This window comes from Pelophylax lessonae (assembly GCF_965119305.1).
Source record: "Pelophylax lessonae genome assembly, chromosome: 9".
In the NCBI taxonomy this organism is placed as follows: Eukaryota; Metazoa; Chordata; class Amphibia; order Anura; family Ranidae; genus Pelophylax; species Pelophylax lessonae.
The window spans coordinates 267,540,858-267,563,617 of NC_138776.1; the positions used below are offsets into that span (position 1 = coordinate 267,540,858).

Here is a 22,760-nt window from a genome sequence, read left to right on the forward strand (position 1 = left end):
ACTAACTAAGGGAAAGATTTCTGTCATTTTTGGTGTTTTTTTTTTTAACGTGTAATGGCGGCGATCTGCGATTTTTTTTTTTTGCGGTACTGCGACATTGGGGCGGACAGATCGGACCCTTGACTGACATTTTTGACACTTTTGGGGTTACCAGTGACATTTCTACAGTAATCAGTGCTATATATATGCACTGTTACTGTAAAAATACACTGGTAGTGAAGGGGTTAACTTTATTTGGGAGGGAGGGGCTGTGTGTGTCCCTAGGGGCGTGCTTTCTACTGTGATTGGCTGTGGCTTGAGCTGTAATGACACTGATCAACGGATCTACATAGTAGATCCATGTGATCAGTGTTTTTACAGCGAGGAGAATGACAGGTGGCTTGTTTACACAAGCTGCCTGACATTCTTCCTCTCCCCCGCCGATCGCCGAGTGACCGGCGGACATCGGGTCCGCTGGTCACACGCGCGGGGGGATCCGTGACCGCGCGGGAGCGGGAACGCGCCTCCGCAGGCGCGCGCTCGCTCCCCAGAGCCTCACAGGCGAGCGACGTAGACCTACGTCACTCTGCCTGTGAGGGGCTGACTGCCGCAGTAAATATACTGTGAGCAGTCGGCAAGCGGTTAATGACATCCCAGTCTTAGTCCGTAGGGTTCAATATTGAGTTGGCCCACCCTTTGCAGCTATAACAGCTTCAACTCTTCTGGGAAGGCTGTCCACAAGGTTTAGGAGTGTCTCTATAGGAATGTTTGGCCATTCTTCCAGAAGCGCATTTGTGAGGTCAGGCACTGATGTTGGACGAGAAGGCCTGGCTCGCAGTCTCCGCACTAATTCATCCCAAAAGTGTTCTATCGGGTTGAGGTCAGGACTCTGTGCAGGTCAGTCAAGTTCCTCCACCCCAAACTCGCTCATCCATGTCTTTATGGACCTTGCTTTGTGCACTGGTGCGCAGTCATGTTGGAACAGGAAGGGGCCATCCTCAAACTCCTCCCACAAAGTTGGGAGCATGAAATTGTCCAAAATGTCTCGGTATGCTGATATCTTAAGATTGGAATTAAGGGGCCAAGTCCAACCCTGAAAACAACCCCACACCATAATCCCCCCTCCACCAAATTATTTGGAAGTGATGTCAGCTAAGACAGGAAGGGATGTCGGGTACAGACAAGAAGTAATGTGACATAGCTTGTGGAATTTGGGAAGTATATCAAATGATTCTTCAGAACTTCCAACGGAGCGATGTGCCAGAAAGAGACATCAGAATCGCCGCTGTCGTCACTTTCCGTACCTGATGAATTTTCCCACTAATCGCTATCGCTCAGTTCTTCAAGTAACTCCGTTTCGCTGTCGCTGTTTTCCAGTTTGTCTAAAAGCGCTTTTGCGCAAAAAGAACGCTTTTTGGACGCCATGGTCATTCTCTATTTTCCAGTTACAAAGAACTGGAAAAGCACAGGCAGGGCACTGGAAAAGTCACCAGGTGCAATCCTGTGGTGAGATGGGATGATACAGTGTAATCCGTTAGGATTACAGCTTTCTATCATCTCATTTGGTGTATTTACATTTTTGAAATTGCCACCGGTTCCACCCCCCTGCGTCGCAACGCTCGCAGGGAAGGGAACCGGAAGACAGGTGCCGGCATCGGCCGAGCACACAGCGGGAGGACAGCGGGGGGGAGGACGGTGGTGGTGTATGTGTGCGCTATTCTCTATGGTTCATCTAGTAAATCTAGGACACCAGTTTGGAGGCTTCTTCCCTCCCAAAGCTCTTTGAATTCTCTGAGCTCCAGACCTGAATCGGGGAATTAGAAATCCTGAAGAAAACCTGAAAGACCAGTTTACTCCGGAGACCCTCAGTCTGCGTCCTTGAGAACCCTGTGCCATTTTTATCTTTTTCAATCACATAGAAGGGCACTATCTGGTCTCTGTTCACCTCCATGACCAGCCGCACGAACCCTCGTTATTTTGGCTGGTTCCTCAGACTGGTTCACAGTACCACTGTTCTAACATACAACTCTGTACCTCTCAAAGCATCTTGCTGATTTTACTGCACCCTCGGCACTCTCTCGTGGCTCCCTGCTGCACAAGGCTCACGCCCTGTCCTGGAGAGGACCTCCTATCTCCTGGGTTGGGCCCTGATCCATTGCCAGGACACCAGTTTGGAGGTTTCTTCCCTCCAAAAGCTCTTTGAAAACCTCTGGGCTCCAGACCCTCGACACTCTCTCGCGGCTCCCTGCTGCATGAGGCTCATACCCTGGAAAGGACCACCTGTCTGCTGGCTGGAGTCCTGATCTATGACCAGGCCCTCAAGTATAAAGGTCTCTACTAAATCCAGGACACCGGGTTGGAGATTTCTTCCCTCCCAAAGCTTTTTGAATTCTCTGGGCTCCAGACCCGAATCGGGGAGTTACAAAACCCGAAGAAAACGAAAAGACCAGTGTTCCTCGGAGACCCTCAGTCTGCGTCCTCGAGAACCCTGTGTCATTTTTACCTTTTTCAATCACATAGAAGGGCACGATCTATCTCTGTTCACCTCTATGACCAGTCGCGCAAACCGTCCTTTCTTTGGCTGGTTCCTCAGACTGGTTCACAGTACCACTGTGCTCACATTCAACTCTGTACCTCTCAAAGCCACTTGCTTATTTTACTGCACCCTCAGCATTCTCTCGTGGCTCCTTGCTGCACGGGGCTCACGCCCTGTCCTGGAGAGGACCTCCCGTCTCCTGGGTTGGGCCCTAATCTATGGCCAGGACACCGGGTTGGAGGTTTCTTCCCTCCGAAAGCTCTTTGAAAGCTCTGGGCTCCAGACCCCAATCCAGGAGTTACACATCCCAGAGAAAACTGGTCTCTCTGAGAGACCCTCAGTCTGTGTTCTTGGGAAGCCTGTGTCATTTTTACCTTTTTCACATAGAAGGGCACCGTTTCTTCATTGTTCACACTGCATGTAACATGATCTCTAAACGGGGGAGATTTGGATGAATTATAAGATCCCCTCCCCATTCAAAGTTTGTGTCACATGCAATTAGGGATGAGCCAATGCTTTGGTTCAAAAGGTTTCCCCCCATCCTGTTCAGCAGGAGCCAAAAATCATATATTGAATTTTTCAGCCATCAATGGTTCCTAAGGAAGCAGCGGGTGCTAGCACCTGCTGCATCCCTAGCAACTGGCAGCACATTGAATTACATGGCTGGGAAAACCCAGCTGCATAAGCAGAGGGGTAGGGATAGCATTGACATTACTGCCCAAATATGCCCACTGGCTGTATTTAGGCAATGGCCATGGCCATGTTTGGTCAATGATGTCACCAACATCCCGACCCCTTTCCCTTATATAGCTGATGACAGCTCATGGTGTTGTCATTCGACTTTGAGTGCTGTCAGAGGTTTTTTCTTTTAGCATATCGGTGGGCATCCTGATTGAAGATGGAGTTGCAATGGGAGACTTTTTTGGGGGTTTTCATTTTTTTTAAATAATGAACTTGTCAAACTTTTGGGAATTTTTATCTTGTTTTTCACATGGGGGGGGGGGGTATCTTGGACCCTTATTTTTAAAAAGGCCTTCCTTATTCAAATAAACTCCCCCACCTGCAGCCCCTCTCCCCCCGAACAACCACCAGCTCAGGGTTATGGGAAAAGGGCCCCCTCGTCCTCAACATCCCCCTGGAAAGGTACCTCTAAATGTTGAGAGCATGTGGTGGGGGGGGGGATGCCGCAAGTTTATCCCCCCTCCTTTCCTGGCCAGCCAAACCTAGTGCCCAGATCAAGGGTCTGGTACCGATTTTTAGGGGAGCCCAACCATTTTTTTTTTTTTTTTTTTGCCTGATGTTCCTCCTTGAGGACCTTACCTTTTTTTTTTTGCATTGGATCTTCCTTTAAAATTCATAGCAGACCTGAAAGGCCTAGTATAATTGATGGGGAGCCCCAATGCTGATTTTTTCCCCCATTACCATAAACACAAAATTACCAAAAGTATTGGGACACCTGCCTTTACATTAACTTTAATAGCATCCCAGTGTTAGTCTGTAGGGTTCAATATTGAGTTGGCCCACCCTTTGCAGCTTTTAACGGCTTCAACTCTTCTGGGAAGGCCGTCCACAAGGTTTTTTGAGTGTCTATGGAAATGTTTGACCATTCTCCCAGAAGCGCATTTGTGAGGTCATGCAGTGATGGGAACGAGAAGGCCTGGCTTGCAGTCTGGGCTCTAATTCAACCCAAAGGTGTTCTTACGGGTTGAAGTCAGGAGTCAAGTTCCTCCACCCCAAACTCGGTCATCCATGTGTTTATGGACCTTTTGCTTTGTGTACTGGTCCAAATCATTTGGTGGAGGAGGGATTACGGTGTGGGGTTGTTTTTCAGGGGTTGGGCTTGGCCCCTTAGTTCCAGTGAAGGGAACTCTTAAGGCGTCAGACTACCAAGACATTTTGGACAATTTCTTGCTCCTAACTTTGTGGGAAGAGTTTGGGGATGGTTCCATCCTGTTCCAACATGACTGCGCACCAGTGCACAAACCAAGGTCCGTAAAGACATGGATGAGCAAGTTTGGGGTGGAGGAACTTGACTGGGCTGTGTGTGTAAATGCAGGCGTCCCAATACTTTCAGTAATATAGTGTATATCAGACCCTCACCTGGCATAAGGGTCTAATATAGATGAGGGTATTCTTCAGCCATGTAAGCAAAGGAGACGGGGATAGGTAAATGAAAAAAAAAAAACCATGCGGGCCCCCCAAATTCCATATTAAACCCTTATCTAAGTTGCTTTTGTATATATTAGGCGTCAGCATACCAAGACATTTTGGACAATTTAAAGCTCCCAACTTTGTGGGAAGAGTTTGGGGATGGCCCCTTCCTGTTCCAACATGACTGCGCTCCAGTGCACAAAGCAAGGTCCATAAAGACATGGATGAGCGAGCTTGGGGTGGAGGAACTTGACTGGCCTTCAGAGTCTTGACCTTAAGCCGATATTTTGGACATTTTAAAGCTCCCAACTTTGTGGGAGGAGTTTGGGGATGGTTCCTTCCTGTTCCAACATGACTGCGCTCCAGTGCACAAAGCAAGGTCCATAAAGACATGAATGAGTGAGCTTGGGGTGGAGGAATGTGACTGGCCTGTGTGTGTGTGTAAAGGCAGGCGTCCCAATACTTTTAGTAATATAGTGTATATCAGACCCTTATCTAAGCTTGCTTTTGAAGATATTATCTATTATCCATTGGAGTTGTCAGAAGTGGGGAAGCAGTCGTCGGGGTAACATCATAGGTGACTTTTTTCTTTCGGTGGGTCGGGGACATCAGGCATTGTGATTGAGATGGATCTACATTGCTGGATGATGTATCTGATGGCCGATGTATATTGAGGGGTTTTTATGTTATTAAAGCACTTTTAGAAACAGTGTTATGTATTTTTTTTTACTGTTGCCATTTTTTTTTGTGAAAGAATAGGGGTACTATGTACCCTTTACTCATTCACATTGGGAGGGGGGGTGTTTTTTGAAGGCTACTTATTGTTAAAGGGGCTTCCAGATTCCAATAAGCCCCCCCCCCCCACATCCACTGGGCCAGGGTTGTAGGTAAGAGGCCCTTGTTCTCATCAACATGGTAAAAAGTTACTTTGCCAGGGGGCTCCTCCTGGCAAGGTACCCCCACCACATGTTGAGGGCATGTAGCCTGGTATGGTTCAGGAGGGTGAACGCCCCCACTTTCACAGTCAGTCTGCATGCTCAGATAGGTGTCTGGTATGCATTTTTCTTTTGGGGGGGGGGGGGGGAAGCCTCATAATGCCCCTCTGATAAGTTTCGCCCTCCTACGGGTTTAGTCAGAGATCTGTTACTAAGCCTGTGGGAGGGGTCCTCCTGGCAAGGTACCCCCACCACATGTTGAGGGCATGTAGCTTGGTATGGTTCAGGAGGGTGAACGCCCCCACTTTCTCAGCCAGTTTGCATGCTTAGATAGGTGTCTGGTATGCATTTTTTTGGGGGGGGGAGGGAGAAGCCTCATAATGCCCCTCTGATAAGTTTCACCCTCCTACAGGTTTAGTCATAGAGATCTGTTACTAAGCCTGTGGGAGGGGTCCTCCTGGTAAGGTACCCCCACCACATGTTGAGGGCATTTAGTCTGGTATGGTGCAGGAGGGTGAACTCCCCCACTTTCACAGTCAGTCTGCATGCTCAGATAGGTGTATGGTATGCATTTTTTTTTTTGGGGGGGGGGTGCCTCATAATGCCCCTCTGATAAGTTTTGCCCTCCTACAGGTTTAGTCATAGAGATCTGTTACTAAGCCTGTGGGAGGGGCCCTTCTGGCAAGGTACCCCCACCACATGTTGAGGACATGTAGCCTGGTATGGTTCAGGAGGGTGAACGCCCCCACTTTCCCAGCCAGTCTGCATGCTCAGATAGGTGGCAGGTATGCATTTTTTTTTTGGGGGGGGGCCTCATAATGCCTCTCTGATGAGTTTCGCCCTCCTACGGGTTTAGTCATAGAGATCTGTTAATAGGCCAGTGGGAGGGTGAAATGCTTCAATGGAGTGTGATTTGGGAGAAGACGGGCTGAAGCTGATTTTCCATACATGATGAGTGGGCTGATTGCTGGTGTGCGACTCCCAGCCCATTCTAGCAGTCAGTTTCAGTGGACTGGGCAAATCTGCTGGATCTGAGCACCGGGCTGCTGTAAGCTAGCCCTTGGAGCGACGCGTTTCACTTTTACTAGGGCCACAATACAAAGCTGAAGGAAGACTTTTACTGTTTTACTCACATAGAATATAATTTTTTTTTAAATAAATATATCTTCAATAGTTTCATACAAAAAAATTTAATATAAACAATTTTGTATAAAGTTTATATGAGCATTCCAATAAAAAAAATATAATCGTCACTACTTTCAGCCAACAGGTGGTTCTCTCCAAGCAAATATAGTCTAGGTTGACAACTACGGCTCAAAAATAGCCAGTCCCGTCATCTAGAGTCGTCTTTCGTGTTCTTTATCCTCAAGCTTCTCTCTCATCGCAATTCTTTCTTATGAAGCCTCTACTGAAGAGCAGGGGAGATCAGATTACACCACAAGAGGGACTCAACAGGCAGAAACCCAACCGCCTCTCTCTTCTAGCGGACTAAACCATACAGAACTTTCCTTTTAAAGGGTTTCTTCCACGATAAAGATCAGAGGAGCGCTCAGCCACGTGTTTTCTGAGGAGTATATCAAGGTGTGCTTCTTACCAGTGTGAAATCTCTGATGTACGGCAAAATAGGATTCATAAAGAAAACATTTCCCGCACTCAGGACACTAATACACCTCAAGGGTTGTGCAGGTTTCTCTGATGTTTGGTAAGAAAAAAAACGTTTCCAGCACTCAAGACACTAATACCCCCCTGTGTGGGTTTTCTGATGTTTGGTAAGACAAGCCTTCCATGAAAAACATTCCCCACACTGGGGGCAGGAAAACGGCTTCTCCATTGTGTGAGATTTCTGATGCCTGACAAGTTCTGGTCTCTGAGCAAAGCATTTTCCACACTCGGAGCAGGAATACGGCTTCTCGCCCGTGTGAGTTCTCCGATGTAGGATAAGACTGGACTTGCATGAAAAACGTTTCCGGCACTCGGAACAAGAATACGGCCTCTCCCCCGTGTGAGTTCTTCGATGTAGAACAACGTCCGATTTCCGTGCAAAACATTTTCCGCACTCCGGGCAGGCATGCGGCTTCTCACCTCTGTGCAATTTCTGATGTCTGGTCAGACAGGACTTCTGCGAAAAGCCTTTCCCGCACTCAGGGCAGGTAAACGGCTTCTCCCCCGTGTGGGTTCTGTAATGTGTTTTGAGGTCTGATTGAGTGAAAAAGCATTTCCCACACTCAGAACAGGAATGTGTTCCCTCCCCTTTGTGAGGTCTCTTATATACAGAAAGACCTAATTCAGAGTTAAAACTTTTCCCGCAATCAGGACAGGAAATCTTCTTCTCCCCCTGAATTCCGGCACCATCCCTCACAGTACGAGGTTGCTCAGGGGGATTCGATGGTCTATCCACACTGTGAAGTCCACCATCCATAGTGGAGCTCATTGTCTTTTCTCCTGTGATGTCCTCATCTTCCTTTCTACAACTTGGAGATAAAGTGAGACGATCCTTTGAGGGTTTCTCCATGGCGTGTCCTGGAAAAATATAAAAACATCATCAATAGATCTGAGAGGGTTAGTTCACTTCCATCAAGATTCCATCTGGATCAGGTAGATATGAGTGAGAAGATGTTCTCTGTGGATGTGCCAACCAGCTGGGACTCTTCCCCTCTTCAGTCAAAAGGCCTTTGGTCCTCCTCCCTGATCACTTCTACATTTACACAGCCTTGTCAGAAGAGCAGGAACCAATGGGTACTGGGAGGTCCATGCTCTTTACACAACCACAAGCCTAGGCACTGGGTCATGTGACCTCTGATAAACAAGAGATTCAAAGTTCAGACTTGCAGATCCTTACGCTCAAGGTGACCACAGGCCTACACGTGAAATGAAATGCCTGTACGGTGCACCAAAGCAAAAGCAACATTTACAAACAAATAAAGTGCCATTTCAATTGAAGCTAAATGACATTTCCCAGCCTCCTCCAGAAGTTGGATTTCCCTTTACATCTATATTCAAACCTTATCCTAGAAGAGAGTCTGGTATGGATTGCAACGGGGAACCCTTCGAAAACGTCATGGGATTTCCTCTAAAAATCCTTACCAAACCCTTATCCTTATCTGTGGGAGACTCCATGCAACAAAAAAAAAATAGCCATTGCAGGAGTGCGTTCTTTAAGGATTTTGAGTCCCCAGAAGGTGGTGGTGATATCATTTCTGCCTCCCTGAACATTGAAAACTAGAACCAAGGTATTTTTTCAATTTTTTTGGTGGTTAAACCTTTTAATTTAAACAAAAGTAATCCAGAAACGGTACAGAGAGGTGACCATTATCAACCTGTTATTGGCTGATATCACTCAGCTCCCGCTCTGCAGAGATAGGAGAAGAATATATTATGGCTCACCTGTGCTGACCTCTGTAGAAGTGTCCTCCTCTTTAAATGTCCTCATCATTCCAGCCTCCTCCGTATATTGCTGATCATCCCAGACATACTCCTCCTCCACTTCACATTCACTCTTCACGGTAATCAGATCTTCACCCTCAACTTTCATCTTCATCAGATCTTCACCCTAAACCAACAGAATGGCAGAAAATAACATCTGTAACATAGAAGTATTTATGATGTGAGATCACATAGAAAATATCATCTTGTAGAGTCCACACATCGTCTCCACATGTCAGAGTGTTCAATCACTTTATGTTCCCGACCCTCAACTCCACCCACCTGATGATGGTGAGGGATGGTGTGACCTTCCTGTGTGGAATCCTCGGAATACATAGGACGGGGACATCTCTCTGGTGGGTTTCCATTATTAGGTGGCTTCATAAAATCCTTGGGTCCATCTGAATGTTCCTCTATCGCACCATACTTCTCATCCTCCTCTTTCAACTCTTCTTTAATACCAATATTATAATTCCCAAGGTTTGCACTCTAAAATGTATAATAACACAATTATTGAAACAAACAAGCTTTGTTTATAACACATACCTACCAATAATTGATCATTATATACCTGATAATGCTGTGCGTAGTTGTGTTCTTCCAGCATGGAGTTCAAGGAATTCAGAGGATGGGGACATCCCTCTGATGTGTTTATGTTTTTGGGTGGCTCCATCAAATCCTTGTGTAAATCTGAAAGTTTCTTCATCACACCATACTCCTCATCCTCCTCTTTATACTCTTCTTTAATATTATTATTCTTGAGGGTTCCACTCTGAATATAAAAAAATAAACAGTATATGTAAGAAATGTTCTTGTGTATAAACCATAACTACATGAGATTGTTCCTCATTTACCTGATGATGGTGGGGGATGGTGTGACCTTCCTGTGTGGAATCCCGGGAATACAGAGGACGGGGACATCTCTCTGGTGGGTTTCTGTATCTGGATGACTCCACCATGGTGTCCTGGTACAGATCTTTGTGTATTTCCCCCATCTCACCATTGCGATCATCCTCCTCTTTTATCTCTTTTTTAACATCAACTTTAGAATCTCTCAGGTTTCCACTCTGATTATAAAATAAAAATGACATCAATGGTAACAATGTAGATAATGTACAGATCCTAATGATACTATCAGTGATTGTTCCTCATTTACCTGATGATGGTGAGGGATGGTGTGACCTCCCTGTGTGGAATCCCGGGAATACAGAGGACGGGGACATCTCTCTGGTGGGTTCCCATTACTGGATCCATCTGTAGGAAACACACACACTGACTGAATACATTGTTTCTATGTGTTTATCAGATGATGGGGGATCTAGGTGGAGCCTCCGTACTGCTCTCTCCTTTACAATAAAGTCTCCTCTTACCCGGTGATGTGAGGGGCGGCTGATTCTCCATCATGACGTCCTTGTAGAGATCCTTGTGTCCTTCTAAATACTCCCACTCCTCCATGGAGAAATAGACAGTGACATCCTGACACCTTATAGGAACCTGACACACACAATGATACAGTCACCATCCAGACACATCCCTTGTCTGTTACTGGATAATGTCCCAGAATTCCCAGCACCGCTCACCTCTCCTGTCAGCAGCTCCATCATCTTCTTGGTGACTTCTAGAATCTTCTGCATGTTGTGTCTCTCAGGTTTTAGGGAGTCACATGGAGGCACTGTGATGGTCATATGATCACCTGACTTCAGAAGAGGAAATTTCTGTATTGGGGAACCAATAGGAATATCATGTTAGAATCCCAGAATCCTCCTCACCTCTCCAATCAGGTCTGTGTTTTACTAATAGAGATAAGAGTGATGTCATGTGACCTCCCAGAATCCTCCTCACCTCTCCGGTGTAACGTTAAAAAACCATACCCCGTGAAGAAACCATACCCCTCGTCACTTCCGGTCTGAAACAGCAGAGCAGCGCAGCAGAGCGCATGCTCAGAGCCCCGGAGACGTAATTGAAGAAGAAAGAAGTTCACAAGTGCGCATGCTCGGAGGGTATGATATGTTAACGGCACTAATACTTGCGGCGGTAAAATTAAAACAGTTCTGCTGCAACATCAATCATCTCCTCTCCTCTCCCTGTCACTTCCCTGATCTCCCCTAATAAATATAAAAGCGGCGGCGGGTGTATAAAATGTAAGTGACGGCGATCTGTGCTCCGTGATCCGCTTTTATATTTATTAACCGAGATCAGGGAAGTGACAGGGGAAGGAGCGGAAATGAGGCATGATGCAGAGGAGCTGTTATAATGTAACCCGCCGCAAGTTAAACTACCGTGAGAAATTCATACCCTCCGGAAGTGACGAGGGTATGGTTTTCTCACGGGTATTGTTTTTTTCACGGAACTCCGGTCAGGTCTGTGTTTTATTAATAGAGATAAGAGTGATGTCATGTGACCTCCCAGAATCCTCCTCACCTCTCCGGTCAGCAGGTAGATGATCTCCAGGGTGAAGTTTAGTATCTTCTTAGTCATGTGACTCCGGTCCTCCTCCATCCTCATTGGTCATGTGATCTATACAGGTTTCCTGTAGACCAATAATTGATAACAGATAATTATTTGGACTGTACTGGTTGTACTATATTAGGATGGGGATGTATGGGGGATAATATGAGGGATTCTATCATGTAAGAATGGTCCCCAGTGGGGTTACACACAGAGGAACATTCAGGTTAGGGTTTCCTATGTTTTCGGGGTCCAGGAGCCTCTTATCCTCTGGTCTTTATGTCTCAAAATCCCCTATCCTCCTAAAATCTCTAAAATGAAGAGAATGTTTGGGCCCTATAAATGGGGGAAGGTTCTGATCCTGAAGGGGTTCATCTAGGTTTCCACACTATATATGTGTGTATCATCATCTGCTGGAGATAAAAGAGGTCACAGTGACTATGGAGGAAGAGGACGGACATGATGGGGTGTTACTGGGTGTAAATAGAAAATAAGATCTTATTACCTCCTCTGCTGCCACATCTAGCAATGTCTTCTCTCTACTTCCTCACAACTCACCTCTGACCGAGAACTTCCTATTTATAACTGGTGACATCACTTCCTATCTGTACCTAACATCTCTTCCTGTCTTCCATAGAGACTGGGTAGAAGTGTGATCACCAGCTTATGGAGCTCAGAGGAACTGCAGCCCCGAGAAACGCCTCGTAGTGAGAACACGGCCTTGTGCTGATTGTGTATGTACTGTATGTTCTAGATGGAGTCATCTCCCCTCCCACCAACCTAAAGTCTACCATACAGCCGGAGTGGACTGTTCGCATTCCAAGGCCCTGATGTTGTGCATCAGGGAAGATTTAACAGGGCCTTGATGAGTAGAGACGCAGCACCACCTGTCAAACATCTCACCCATTTAAGTCAATGGGTCGGGTCTGCTCAACAACCACAAGCCAAATGCTTGCCTTGCCATTGAGGCGCATAAAGCCCTGTACACATGATCAGATTATCGAAAGATCTGTCGTCCGTTTTTTTGTGGCATGCTAGTCTGATGTGGAAAGTGAAGAGGTTTTTTTCATACGAATTTTCCCGTACGACAGAATTCTACTTCAGAAGTGATGTCATGTGTTGGATTGCTATGTATGTGTTCTTTCGTCTCTGAGCATGCCTAGTCTTGCTCTTAAGATTTTTTTCCGTCTAAATCTGTACTAATGAGACGAAAATCGAACAACAAAAATTTTATAGCCTGAACATCAGGATTTTGTCAGCCGAAAAGTCGGAGTCGGCTGTCGAAAGCACCATACTAACAATCCGAAAATCGGCAGATCGGTCGTCAGACGAAATTTCCCTTCAGATTTTCTTATCGTGTGTACGGGCCTTTAGTCCCATTAAAAATTGATGCTCAGCAAAAAAAAGAAAGAGGAAACCCCGAAATTTAGACGACTGTAGGATTGTCTCATGAACGCCTGACACTGATTGCTTAGCCGCACTCGGAGAAGACCTAATAGAGGTACAGCTTTTTTATTAGGAGAGATATTAAAAGTCACGCCTCTTATTGCTACTAGTTTAGCACCCCCGGCTGTACACATTGTTTTTCAGACTGGTATTTATGAGCTGAAGCTTATGTCAACGAGGCCCTAGAACTCATTATCACAAGCTCAAAAATTCTTAGGTGGGTGTTATACAAGTTATGCAACAGATGTTTTTAGCACTTGCAGTAAATATCCTTTGGAGATCTCCATATATGATCCACTGAAGAGGGGAAGAAGCTGTAGAACTTTGTAGAAAGTCCATCACCAAATCTTTGTGCATCTCATATTGATGAGGAGTCCACTTTCTGCTCATCAGGACTTGTGTGAAGGAAATTCTCATCTTGATCATCACTAGGGATAAGCTGGGTTCAGTCCAAACCTGGTTCAGCAAAATTCATAGGAAGCTGCCACATGATCACATTCCCTACTGGTCCAATCAGGGGCTGACTGGCAACTTTCAGCCCAGGAGGCAAGTACAAACCAGAGGCCCATGGTGCAGCAACTCGCCCCCCCCCCTCTCCACTCTCTCTCTCTTCCAAGCCTCTTCCTGGCCCCCATTCCAGGCTGAAACTCTGCTCCAGGTACTCTCTACTTACCGGTCAAATTTGGTTCCCAGACCTGGCCAGCAGGGGCAGTTGGGGGGGGGGGGGGAGCTGGCACAACTCGGTCAGGGCTCGCCGGAGGTGGAGAGTCTCCAGTGGGGCATGGAACCGGCCTCTGCTCAGACACAGCTTACACCATCCATGCTGGGGGGAGGGATGGGCTCTGTTCTTGTCTTTTTCCCACACTCAGTAGGTCAGTGGTGGGGACTTTTTACTTCTCTTCACCAGGAATCCTTTAGGCATGTCTATGGCAGAAGCGGTGCAGTCTTTTTATGGGGCATCAAAGTGGCCCAGGGGGCAATTGCCCCTCTGCCCCCTGGCCCAGTCCTCAGGGGCTGACTGGCAACCTTGGGCCTAGGGGGCAAGTACAAATCAGAAGCCCATGGTGCAGCGAATTGGCCCCGTTCCCTCTTCCTGGCCTGCTCCTGACCCCCATTCCAGGCTGAAGCTCCGCAGCAGGTACTCTCTACTCTCCAGCTGAATCCTGGTTATTGACCTGGCCAGCAGAGGGCGGTTAGGGGGAGCTGCCGGGGGTGGAGAGTCTCCAGTGGTGCATGGAGGGAGGGGGGGGAGGCCTGCGCTGTCCTTGTTTTTATCCTGCACTCAGTAGGTCAGTGGTGGGGACTTTTTACTTCTCTTCACCAGGAATCCTTTAGGCATGTCTGTGGCAGAAGCGGTGCAGCCTTTTTAACGGGGCATCAGAGCGGCCCAGGGAGGCAATTACCCCCCTGTCCCCGTCCTCCCCTGTCTGGTTTCACTGCACACTGTGAGCTTCTCACAATGTGCATTAGAAGCTGCAATTTCCTGGCTGGAGGATATCCAACATCTAGCTCTTTCCTCCGCAACCTTACTGTCCCTGGCCTGCCCCTTTCATTCATTGAACTTCAGTTCCTTCAATCATGGAGGCTCAGCATCAGATGTGGGTGTTGCCTAGAGAGGTCTGCATGCAAATACAGCCTGTCTAGGATAGCCTACTCCTCCAGACTGACACCCACCAATAAAGGTATTTTGACATTCGCACAACTCCTCCCAAGAGCTAGCCCACTGCTTAGGGCTGAGGGCTCTTGAGAGACCAGGTCATTGGGTCAAACATAAGTCATGTAATAAAAAGCAGAAAGGATTTATTTAATAATTTCATGCTGAAAGAGGAAACATGGAAGGCATTTCAACAGAATAAACTTTAGCTTCATCATTTTTCGTCCGGCGGTGGTAACCTATCCACAGTTCCAAATCATTGGGAAGGTTGTATCTTCTAAATGACTACCTGAACTACGTGAAACATAGGAAAGGCTGTGGGACTTCATGGAGATAAATGACTGTTGTATCAGTTTATTTAGGAAAAAATCATTTGGGTTTTCATGGTGCCAATGTTGAGCTTTCACTAAGGCAGGGATCCTCAAACTACGGCCCTCCAGCTGTTGCAGAACTACACATCCCATGAGGCATTGTAAAACTCTGACATTCACAGACATGACTAGGCATGATGGGAATTGTAGTTCCTGAACAACTGGAGGGCCATAGTTTGAAGACCCCTGCACTAAGGCAGTGGTTCTCAAATCCGGTCCTCGGGACCCACCAACAGGCCAGGTTTGCAAGATAACTAAATTACATCACAGGTGATCTCATTTGCTGCTCAGTGATTGCAGTATTCTAGTCTGCATCCCCCAAGGTAATACTTAAAATCTGGCCTGTTAGTGGGTCCCGAGGACCGGAATTGAGAACCACTGCACTAAGGTATAATCCAATATGGAACAAAAATGGCTTGAACCTAAAACTTCGGAAGAGCTCTGTGGTATCCACTCATCAAGATAATGACTTGACACCAAAGCGCTAAGGCATTCCATAAAGACTGGACTGACTGCTAACCACAGGTGGTAACCATCAATTGACAAACTGGTCTAGTGCATAGAGCCAATGCTGGTCTCCTGCAAATCGGGGAATCTTGCAACTGCACAAAAGATTAAATAAAGGGTTCAAAGTAGGTATCGACCGATTATCGGCAAAGCCAATATATGCACTTTCCTCGATATATCGGAATCGGCCCCGGAGGTTATCGATATTTTGGAAAGTGCTCATACCGGAGTGATGCCTGCAGCTAGGGGCATCACCTTGGTACCGGCGTCCATACCCGACGGTCGGCTGTCTTGTAATGACAACCGATGCGGCTAAGAAGCCGCTCGGCTGTCATTCCAAGAAGCGGGAGGGGACGTTCCCCCTCCCGCCACCTTCCGCGGCTCGCCCAGGTCTCCCGTCCCACCGGGAGACCCGGGCAACCAGTCTGCACGGCCGCCGAAGACCCGATCAAAGCCACATTCGGCTCTGATCGGGTCTCCATGCAAAAACCCGGAAGTGATGTCATGACATCACTTCCGGGTGTTCGGCGGCAGATTAAAAAAAATTACAGCATTCAAAACAGCCAAACTTGGCGTTTTGAATCCTTTTAAGTGCGGAGGAGGGGTTTGGGGTCTTTTAGACCCCCAGATCCCTCCACAAGAGTACCTGTAAAGTAAAAAAAGGTTTTTTTTAAACGTAAGAAAATATCGGCCCATATCGGCCTATACCGATACACGATGACTAAAATATCGGTATCGGCAATGAAAAAACTATATTGGTCGATCACTAGTTCAAAGGCCTGGTGTGTTATTAGCACAAAATCCAGTATCGGATGAACATCATAAACCAGCTGACGTGTTTCGGGGGCTAAACCCCCCTTTTTTTCCAGTTTTGCTCTAAATAAGAGGGTATAGCCCCCGAAACACGTCAACGGGTTTGCGATTTTAATCGGATTTTGTTGTGTTGATGACCTTCTGGTTCTGGAGATAATGTACAGCGCTGTTGCATTCATTGCTTTTGTGAGTATGTAGTCTTTTATCCTAAATAAAGTGCTAATGATAATGCACCAGGCCTTTGCACCCTTTGTTTTATCTTTTGTGGAGCTCCGGGGTATGGCAAACACTGATCCACGTATTTCCTGCCCTCAGGACACTAATACTCCTTAAAGGTTGTGTGAGTTCTCTGATGTTTGTTAAGACAAGACTTCTGTGTATAACATTTCCCGCACTCAGGGCAGGAAAACGGCTTCTCCCCAGTGTGAGACCTCTGGTGTATAATGAGTTCTGATTCCAGCAAACAACATTTCCCGCACTCAGAGCAGACATACGGCTTTTCGCCTGTGTGCAATTTCTGATGTCTGGTAAGATGCCCCTTCTGTGAAAAACACTTCCCGCACTCCGAGCAGATAAACGGCTTCTCCCCTGTGTGCGTTCTTTGATGCTTAACGAGTTCCGATTTCCGAAAATAACATTTCCTGCACAGAGGGCAGGAATACGGCTTCTCTCCCGTGTGACACCTTAGATGCATGACAAGCCCCGATTTCCGCGGGAAACATTTCCCGCACTCGGGGCAGCCGTACGGTCTCTCTCCTGTGTGTAATCTCTGATGTTTGGAAAGATAGGACTTGTCTGAAAAACTTTTCCCGCACTCAGGGCAGGAGTACGGCTTCTCCCCCGTGTGAGATCTGTGATGGATGATGAGTTGTGATTTCGTAGGGTAACACCGTTCACACTCAGTGCAAGAATACGGAAGCTGACCCGTGTGGGATCTCATATGCACTTCAAGACCGGACTTGAGACTAAAACGTTTCCCACATTCAGGACAGGAAAAGGGCCGCTCGCCCGAGTGGCATCGTAAATGTTTGCGAAGGCGGGACTCATAACGAAAACGTTTCCCGCACTGAGTGCAGAAATGGCGCTTATCTGTCTGAAGGTTGGCACAGTCCATCACAGTCTGAGGTTCCTCAGGATAAGAGGAATACAATGGTCCGGCACCGTCCCTCACAGTCTGAGGTTCCTCAGGATAAGAGAAATACGATGGTCCATCTACACTGTGTGGTGTCGGATGGGCATTTGAGGTAGTCGGGTTTTCTCCTGGACTATACTGTGTGATGTCCTCATCTTCTACTTTACAGTCTGGAGACAAAGTGAGACAATCCTCTGAGGTTTTCCTCATCTCCCGTCCATCTACTAAAAGAGAAATACAAAAGATTATTACTAGACATCAGCAGATTGGTTCCCCTAAACCAGGACTAAGTCAGTTTTATTTTGTTGGTCAATAACCAATGACTTCCCCCCAGTGGTGTATTTAGGTTTTGTGCTGCCCTAGGCCAGACTAAGCTTGTGCACCCCCTAATTTACATATGACCCACCCCTTCCTGTAAAGGCCATGCCTTTACTGTTTACGACCCGCCCTGTCATCTGTGAACCGCAGACCACAAGTCTACCAGTGCCCATCAGCGTAGCCTCATCAGTTCCCATACGTTCAGCCTCATCAGTGCCCATCTGTGCAGCCTTATCAGTGCCACCTCATAACTGCCCATCAGTGCAGCCTCTTCACTGACCGCTTTATGGGGGTGCCAGACCAATTTGCCTCCTGGACTCTGCCCTCTGGCCCAATTCACCCCATAAGACGCTATATTAAAAGTGTAGCACAAGGCGGCGGAGACCCTTTTCGTGCGGGAATCGGGAGGAAGCTGTTTTTTTTTTGCTGCCCCCCTGCAAAGTGCCGCCCTAGGCCTGGGCCTTGTTGGCCTAGGCCAAGATACAGCACTGCTTCCCCCCTCAAGTGAACTGGCATATGGGTCCTCAGGATTGACTTGTGTTTCATTTCTGTAGACATTTGGGAGATTAGAAGTCCCAACCTCCCTCTATTATCTATTGTGGTCTTGATATGATGTATTATACTTCCTTATTTGGTCAGTGATTAGAAAATAAAAATGGGACCGAGGCCCACCAAAGGTCAGAGAGTGAAGGAACCTATGAGAGTTGTCTTCAACCACTTCATTACCACTCTATGGAGGGCGTCCATGGATGTTCTCCTGGAACTGCCCCCACCCCCTGCGGTAAGCATCCAGTACGCTCTGTAATCCTTCGGACACAGCCAATCACTGATCAGGGTAAAAGGCTAATCACAGGGGCCCTTTACCATGTAATCAGCTGTGCCCAATCACAGCTGATAACAATGTACACAGAATTGCCCGTTATCGGCTGTTCTTTCCTCATGTGCTGTCACTGCGTGAGGAGAGCTGATAACAGGCCAGTGTCGCAGGGGACATGTACAGGGAAAATTAGGGCTCTGATCATCAGTGCAGCCTGGTCAGTGCCACCTATCAGTGCAGCCTCATCAGTGTCTCCTCATCAGTGCCGCATATCAGTGCAGCCTCATTAGTACCGCCTCATCGGTGCCCATCAGTGCAGGCTCATCAGTGCCCATTAGTGCCGCATATCAGTGCAGCTTCATCAGTGCCCATCAGTGCAGCCTCATTGGTGCCCATCAGTGCCTTATATCAGTGCAGCCTCCTCAGTGCCCATCAGTGCAGCCTCACCAGTGCCCATCAGAGCAGCCTCACCAGTACTTATCAGAGCAGCCTTTATCAGTGCCCATCAGTGCAGCCCTTATCGATGCCCATCAGTGCCGCATATCAGTGCAGCCTCATCGATGTCCATCAATGCAGCCTCATCAGTGCCACATATCAGTGCAGCCTCATCAGTGCCAATCAGTGCAGCCTCATCAATGCCCATCAGTGTAGCCTCATCTGTGCCCATCAGTACAGCCTCATCAGTGCCCATCAGTACAGCCTCATCAGTGCCCATCAGTGCAGCCTCATTAGTGCCCATCAGTGCAGCCTCATCAGTGCCCATCAGTGCAGCCTCATTAGTTCCCATCAGTGCAGCCTCATTAGTGCCCATCAATGATAATGCACCAGGCCTTTGCACCCTTTGCAAAGTACCCATCAGTGCAGCCTCGTCAGTGCCCATCAGTGCAGCCTCATTAGTTCCCATCAGTGCAGCCTCATTAGTGCCCATCAGTGCAGCCTCATCAGTACCCATCAGTGCAGCCTCATCAGTACCCATCAGTGCAGCCTCAATCGCGAACATCAGGGAAGGAGAAAAATCACTTAATTGCAAAATTTTAAATATAAATTAAAAAAAAAAAAAAAATTTCCCAAATTTTTGGCCTTTTTTGTTTGTTAAGCAAAAAATAAAAAACCCCAGTGTTGATTAAATCCCATCAAAAGTAAGCTCTATTTGTGTGAAAAAAATACATAATAAAAATGTCCCATGGGTAGAGTGTTGCATGACCGTGTAATTGTCATTCAAAGTGTGACAGCGTTGAAAGCTGAAAAATGGCCTGGGGCAGGAAGGGGGTATAAATGCCCAGCAGGGAACCCCTTCTATCACTCATTGCTTTCTGGCTACCACAAGAAGTAACACACTTCCTTTTTCTGCCAATAATTGGGAAATAAAACTGGGACTGAATCCCACCAGGGGGGTCAGAGCGTTAGGATGCGAGGAGCCCAACTTAAGTCTCGTACACACGCAACAAATTTCCGCCGACCGGTCGTCCGTCTTTTGTCCAGAGTTGTGTTTTGTTGGTTGGAATGTGCTCTAGACTGCACACGAATTTTCCCCCACGACAAAATTCTACTTCAGAAGTGATGTCATGCGTTGGTTTGCTTTCTTTGTGTTCTTTCTTCTCTGAGCATGCCCAGTCTTGCTCATAAGATTTTTCCCTGTCGAAATCTGTACTGACTGCACGAAAATCGGACGTGTTTTGACGGAGGTCAAAAATTTTATAGCCTGCACACCAGAATTTTTTCGGCCGAAAAGTCGGAAGCATCATACTAACAAGCCGAAAATCGGCAGATCGGTCGTCGGATGAAAATTCCCGGCCGAATTTCGACGCGTGTGTACGGGGCATAAGACTGGACTAGACTGAAGATAATGATTATTGGGCTATTGACTCGTCATTCATCAGTTTCTGAGAGCTGGGGGAGGGCGAGGTAGCTGACAGGCCAAGGGAGGAGGCAAGATGGAGGGAGGTGCTGTAGGCTTGGGGGAGAGGTAGGAGGCAGGGGCTGAGACAAATTGACAAGATGGTTGGTTGGGTGGGAGGGAGGCTTTGTGATTGGAGGATGGTGTGGAGGGTGACATGGCTGGATGCATTATAAGCAGGGATGACGTTGTTGGTAGGGAAGCACTGCGAAATGGTGGACCAGAATCAGATTGAGCCTAGGAGGCCAAGTGGTGCTGTAAGCCAGGTGGGTGCGAGGGAGATGCTATAATCCTTGGGGGGGCTGAATTAACTATGAAAAGATTCACTGTGACTAGGGGACAAAGTAGAAGGGAGGTGCTGTGACCAGGGGGTGAAGTTTTGGTGAAAGAACATGCTGTGACTGGGGGATAAGGTGGGTGATAGGCAGAAGCTAATGTCAGGGGGGTTGCGAGGCATGATGGTCCATGGTCTATGGGGCTTGGTGAGTCTCCTTGTGGCATCGTTGGCAGTAATGTTGACAGTGGTGTTCTAGGGAAGAGAAGACTGGATGTTTAATTTGCTGTGGGTGGCACTGGGCAGCGAAGTCGTATGCCTCATACACACGCATCGATAGTTGGCCGTGAATTTTCGGCCAACGTCCGATCGGCCGATTTTCGACTTGTTAGTATGATGCTTTCAACAACCGACTCCGACTTTTCGGCCGAAAAAAATCTGGTGTGCAGGCTATAAAATTTTTGTTGGCCGTCAACAGAACGGCCGATTTTCCGTCAGTCAGTACAGATTTCGGCAGACAAAAATCTGATGAGCAAGATTGGGAATGCTCAGAGAAGAAAAAACACACGGAAAATAAACCATCACATGACATCACTTCTGAAGTTGATTTTTGTTGGCCGAGAAAATTCGTGTACAGTCTAGGCACATTCCAACCAACACAACAACACTGGACAAAAGACGGCCGATCGGTCGGCCGATAATCGTTGCGTGTGTAGGAGGCATTACTTGTGCCTTTGAGAACATCTCTGCGTTTGGCAGCCCCCGCCCTACTCTGGACCAATCAGTGAGCAATATGAACAGAGTAATGAATTTGGTGTTCAAGACCCACCTGTGCTGATCTCTGTAGGAGTGTCCTCCTCTTTAACTACCCTCCTTATTCCATCCTCCTCCATAGACTGCTGATCATCTCTCACATACGTCTCTTCTTCTTCTGCTTTAACCTCAACTTTGAGATCTATCAAATCTTCCCCCTAAACCAAGAGAAGGACAAAACATATCTTGTAGGGTCAATGGATCATCTCCACAAGCCACTTTCGTGTTCTAGATACTCCATCCCACCAACCTGATCATGATGTCCATAGTTGTCATCTTCCTGCATGGAATCCCGGGAATACAGAGGACGAGGACATCTCTCTGGTGGATTTCTGTAGCTGGGTGACTCCTCCATGGTGTCCTGGTACAGATCTTGGTGTCCTTTTGGGAAATCTGACTCCTCCATCACCCCATCCTCATCTTTTATTTCTTCTTTAATAATAATATTTAAACCTCTCAGGATTCCTCTCTGAATATATAATAAAAATGACATCAATGGTAACAATGCAGATAATGTACAGATCCTAATGATACTATCAGTGATTGTTCCTCGTCTACCTGATGATGGTGAGGGATGGTGTGACCTTCCTGTGTGGAATCCCGGGAATACAGAGGACGGGGACATCTCTCTGGTGGGTTCCTGGTATTAGGTGGCTCCATTGTGATATCCATGTGCCCTTCCGAAAACTCCTTAACCACTCCATACTCCTCATCCTCCTCTTTATACTCTTCTTTAACAATAATATTATAATCTTCGAGGTTTCCACTCTAAATATATAAAAAAACATTTATGGGGACAAACGCCTGTTGTTTACAAATCATAACTAATGATACTATCAGTGATTGTTCCTCATCTACCTGATGATGGTGGGGGATGGTGTGACCTTCCTGTGTGGAATCCCGGGAATACAGAGGATGGGGACATCTCTCTGGTGGGTTCCCATTACTGGATCCATCTGTAGGAAACACACACACTGACTGAATACATTGTTTCTATGTGTTTATCAGATGATGGGGGATCTAGGTGGAGCCTCCGTACTGCTCTCTCCTTTACAATAAAGTCTCCTCTTACCCGGTGATGTGAGGGGCGGCTGATTCTCCATCATGACGTCCTTGTAGAGGTCCTTGTGTCCTTCTAAATACTCCCACTCCTCCATGGAGAAATAGACAGTGACATCCTGACACCTTATAGGAACCTGACACACACAATGATACAGTCACCATCCAGACACATCCCTTGTCTGTT

General features: G+C 47.1%; 3 protein-coding genes across 3 annotated transcripts in view; 1 reads left to right on the plus strand and 2 right to left on the minus strand.

Annotated features, from left to right (window-relative positions):
* Nucleotides 1–22,760, plus strand: part of LOC309562972 (uncharacterized protein) — a 581,033-nt gene that overhangs the window by 299,215 nt on the left and 259,058 nt on the right.
* Nucleotides 7,126–21,800, minus strand: LOC309563983 (uncharacterized protein; the record flags this gene model as incomplete). Its single annotated transcript, XM_082268612.1, has 7 exons — nt 7,126–7,271; nt 7,344–8,000; nt 9,359–9,513; nt 9,596–9,794; nt 16,584–17,619; nt 21,531–21,672; nt 21,765–21,800. The coding sequence occupies 7 exons, from the start codon at nt 21,798–21,800 to the stop codon at nt 7,178–7,180; spliced, it is 2,319 nt and encodes a 772-aa protein (XP_082124738.1). The 3' UTR covers nt 7,126–7,177.
* The window catches only part of LOC309562915 (uncharacterized protein), a 523,709-nt gene continuing 511,011 nt past the window's right edge, over nt 10,063–22,760 (minus strand). Inside the window, exon 4 of the mRNA XM_082267246.1 lies at nt 10,063–10,091. The gene's annotated coding sequence lies outside the window, so the exon portion shown is untranslated. The remainder of the gene's footprint in view (nt 10,092–22,760) is intronic.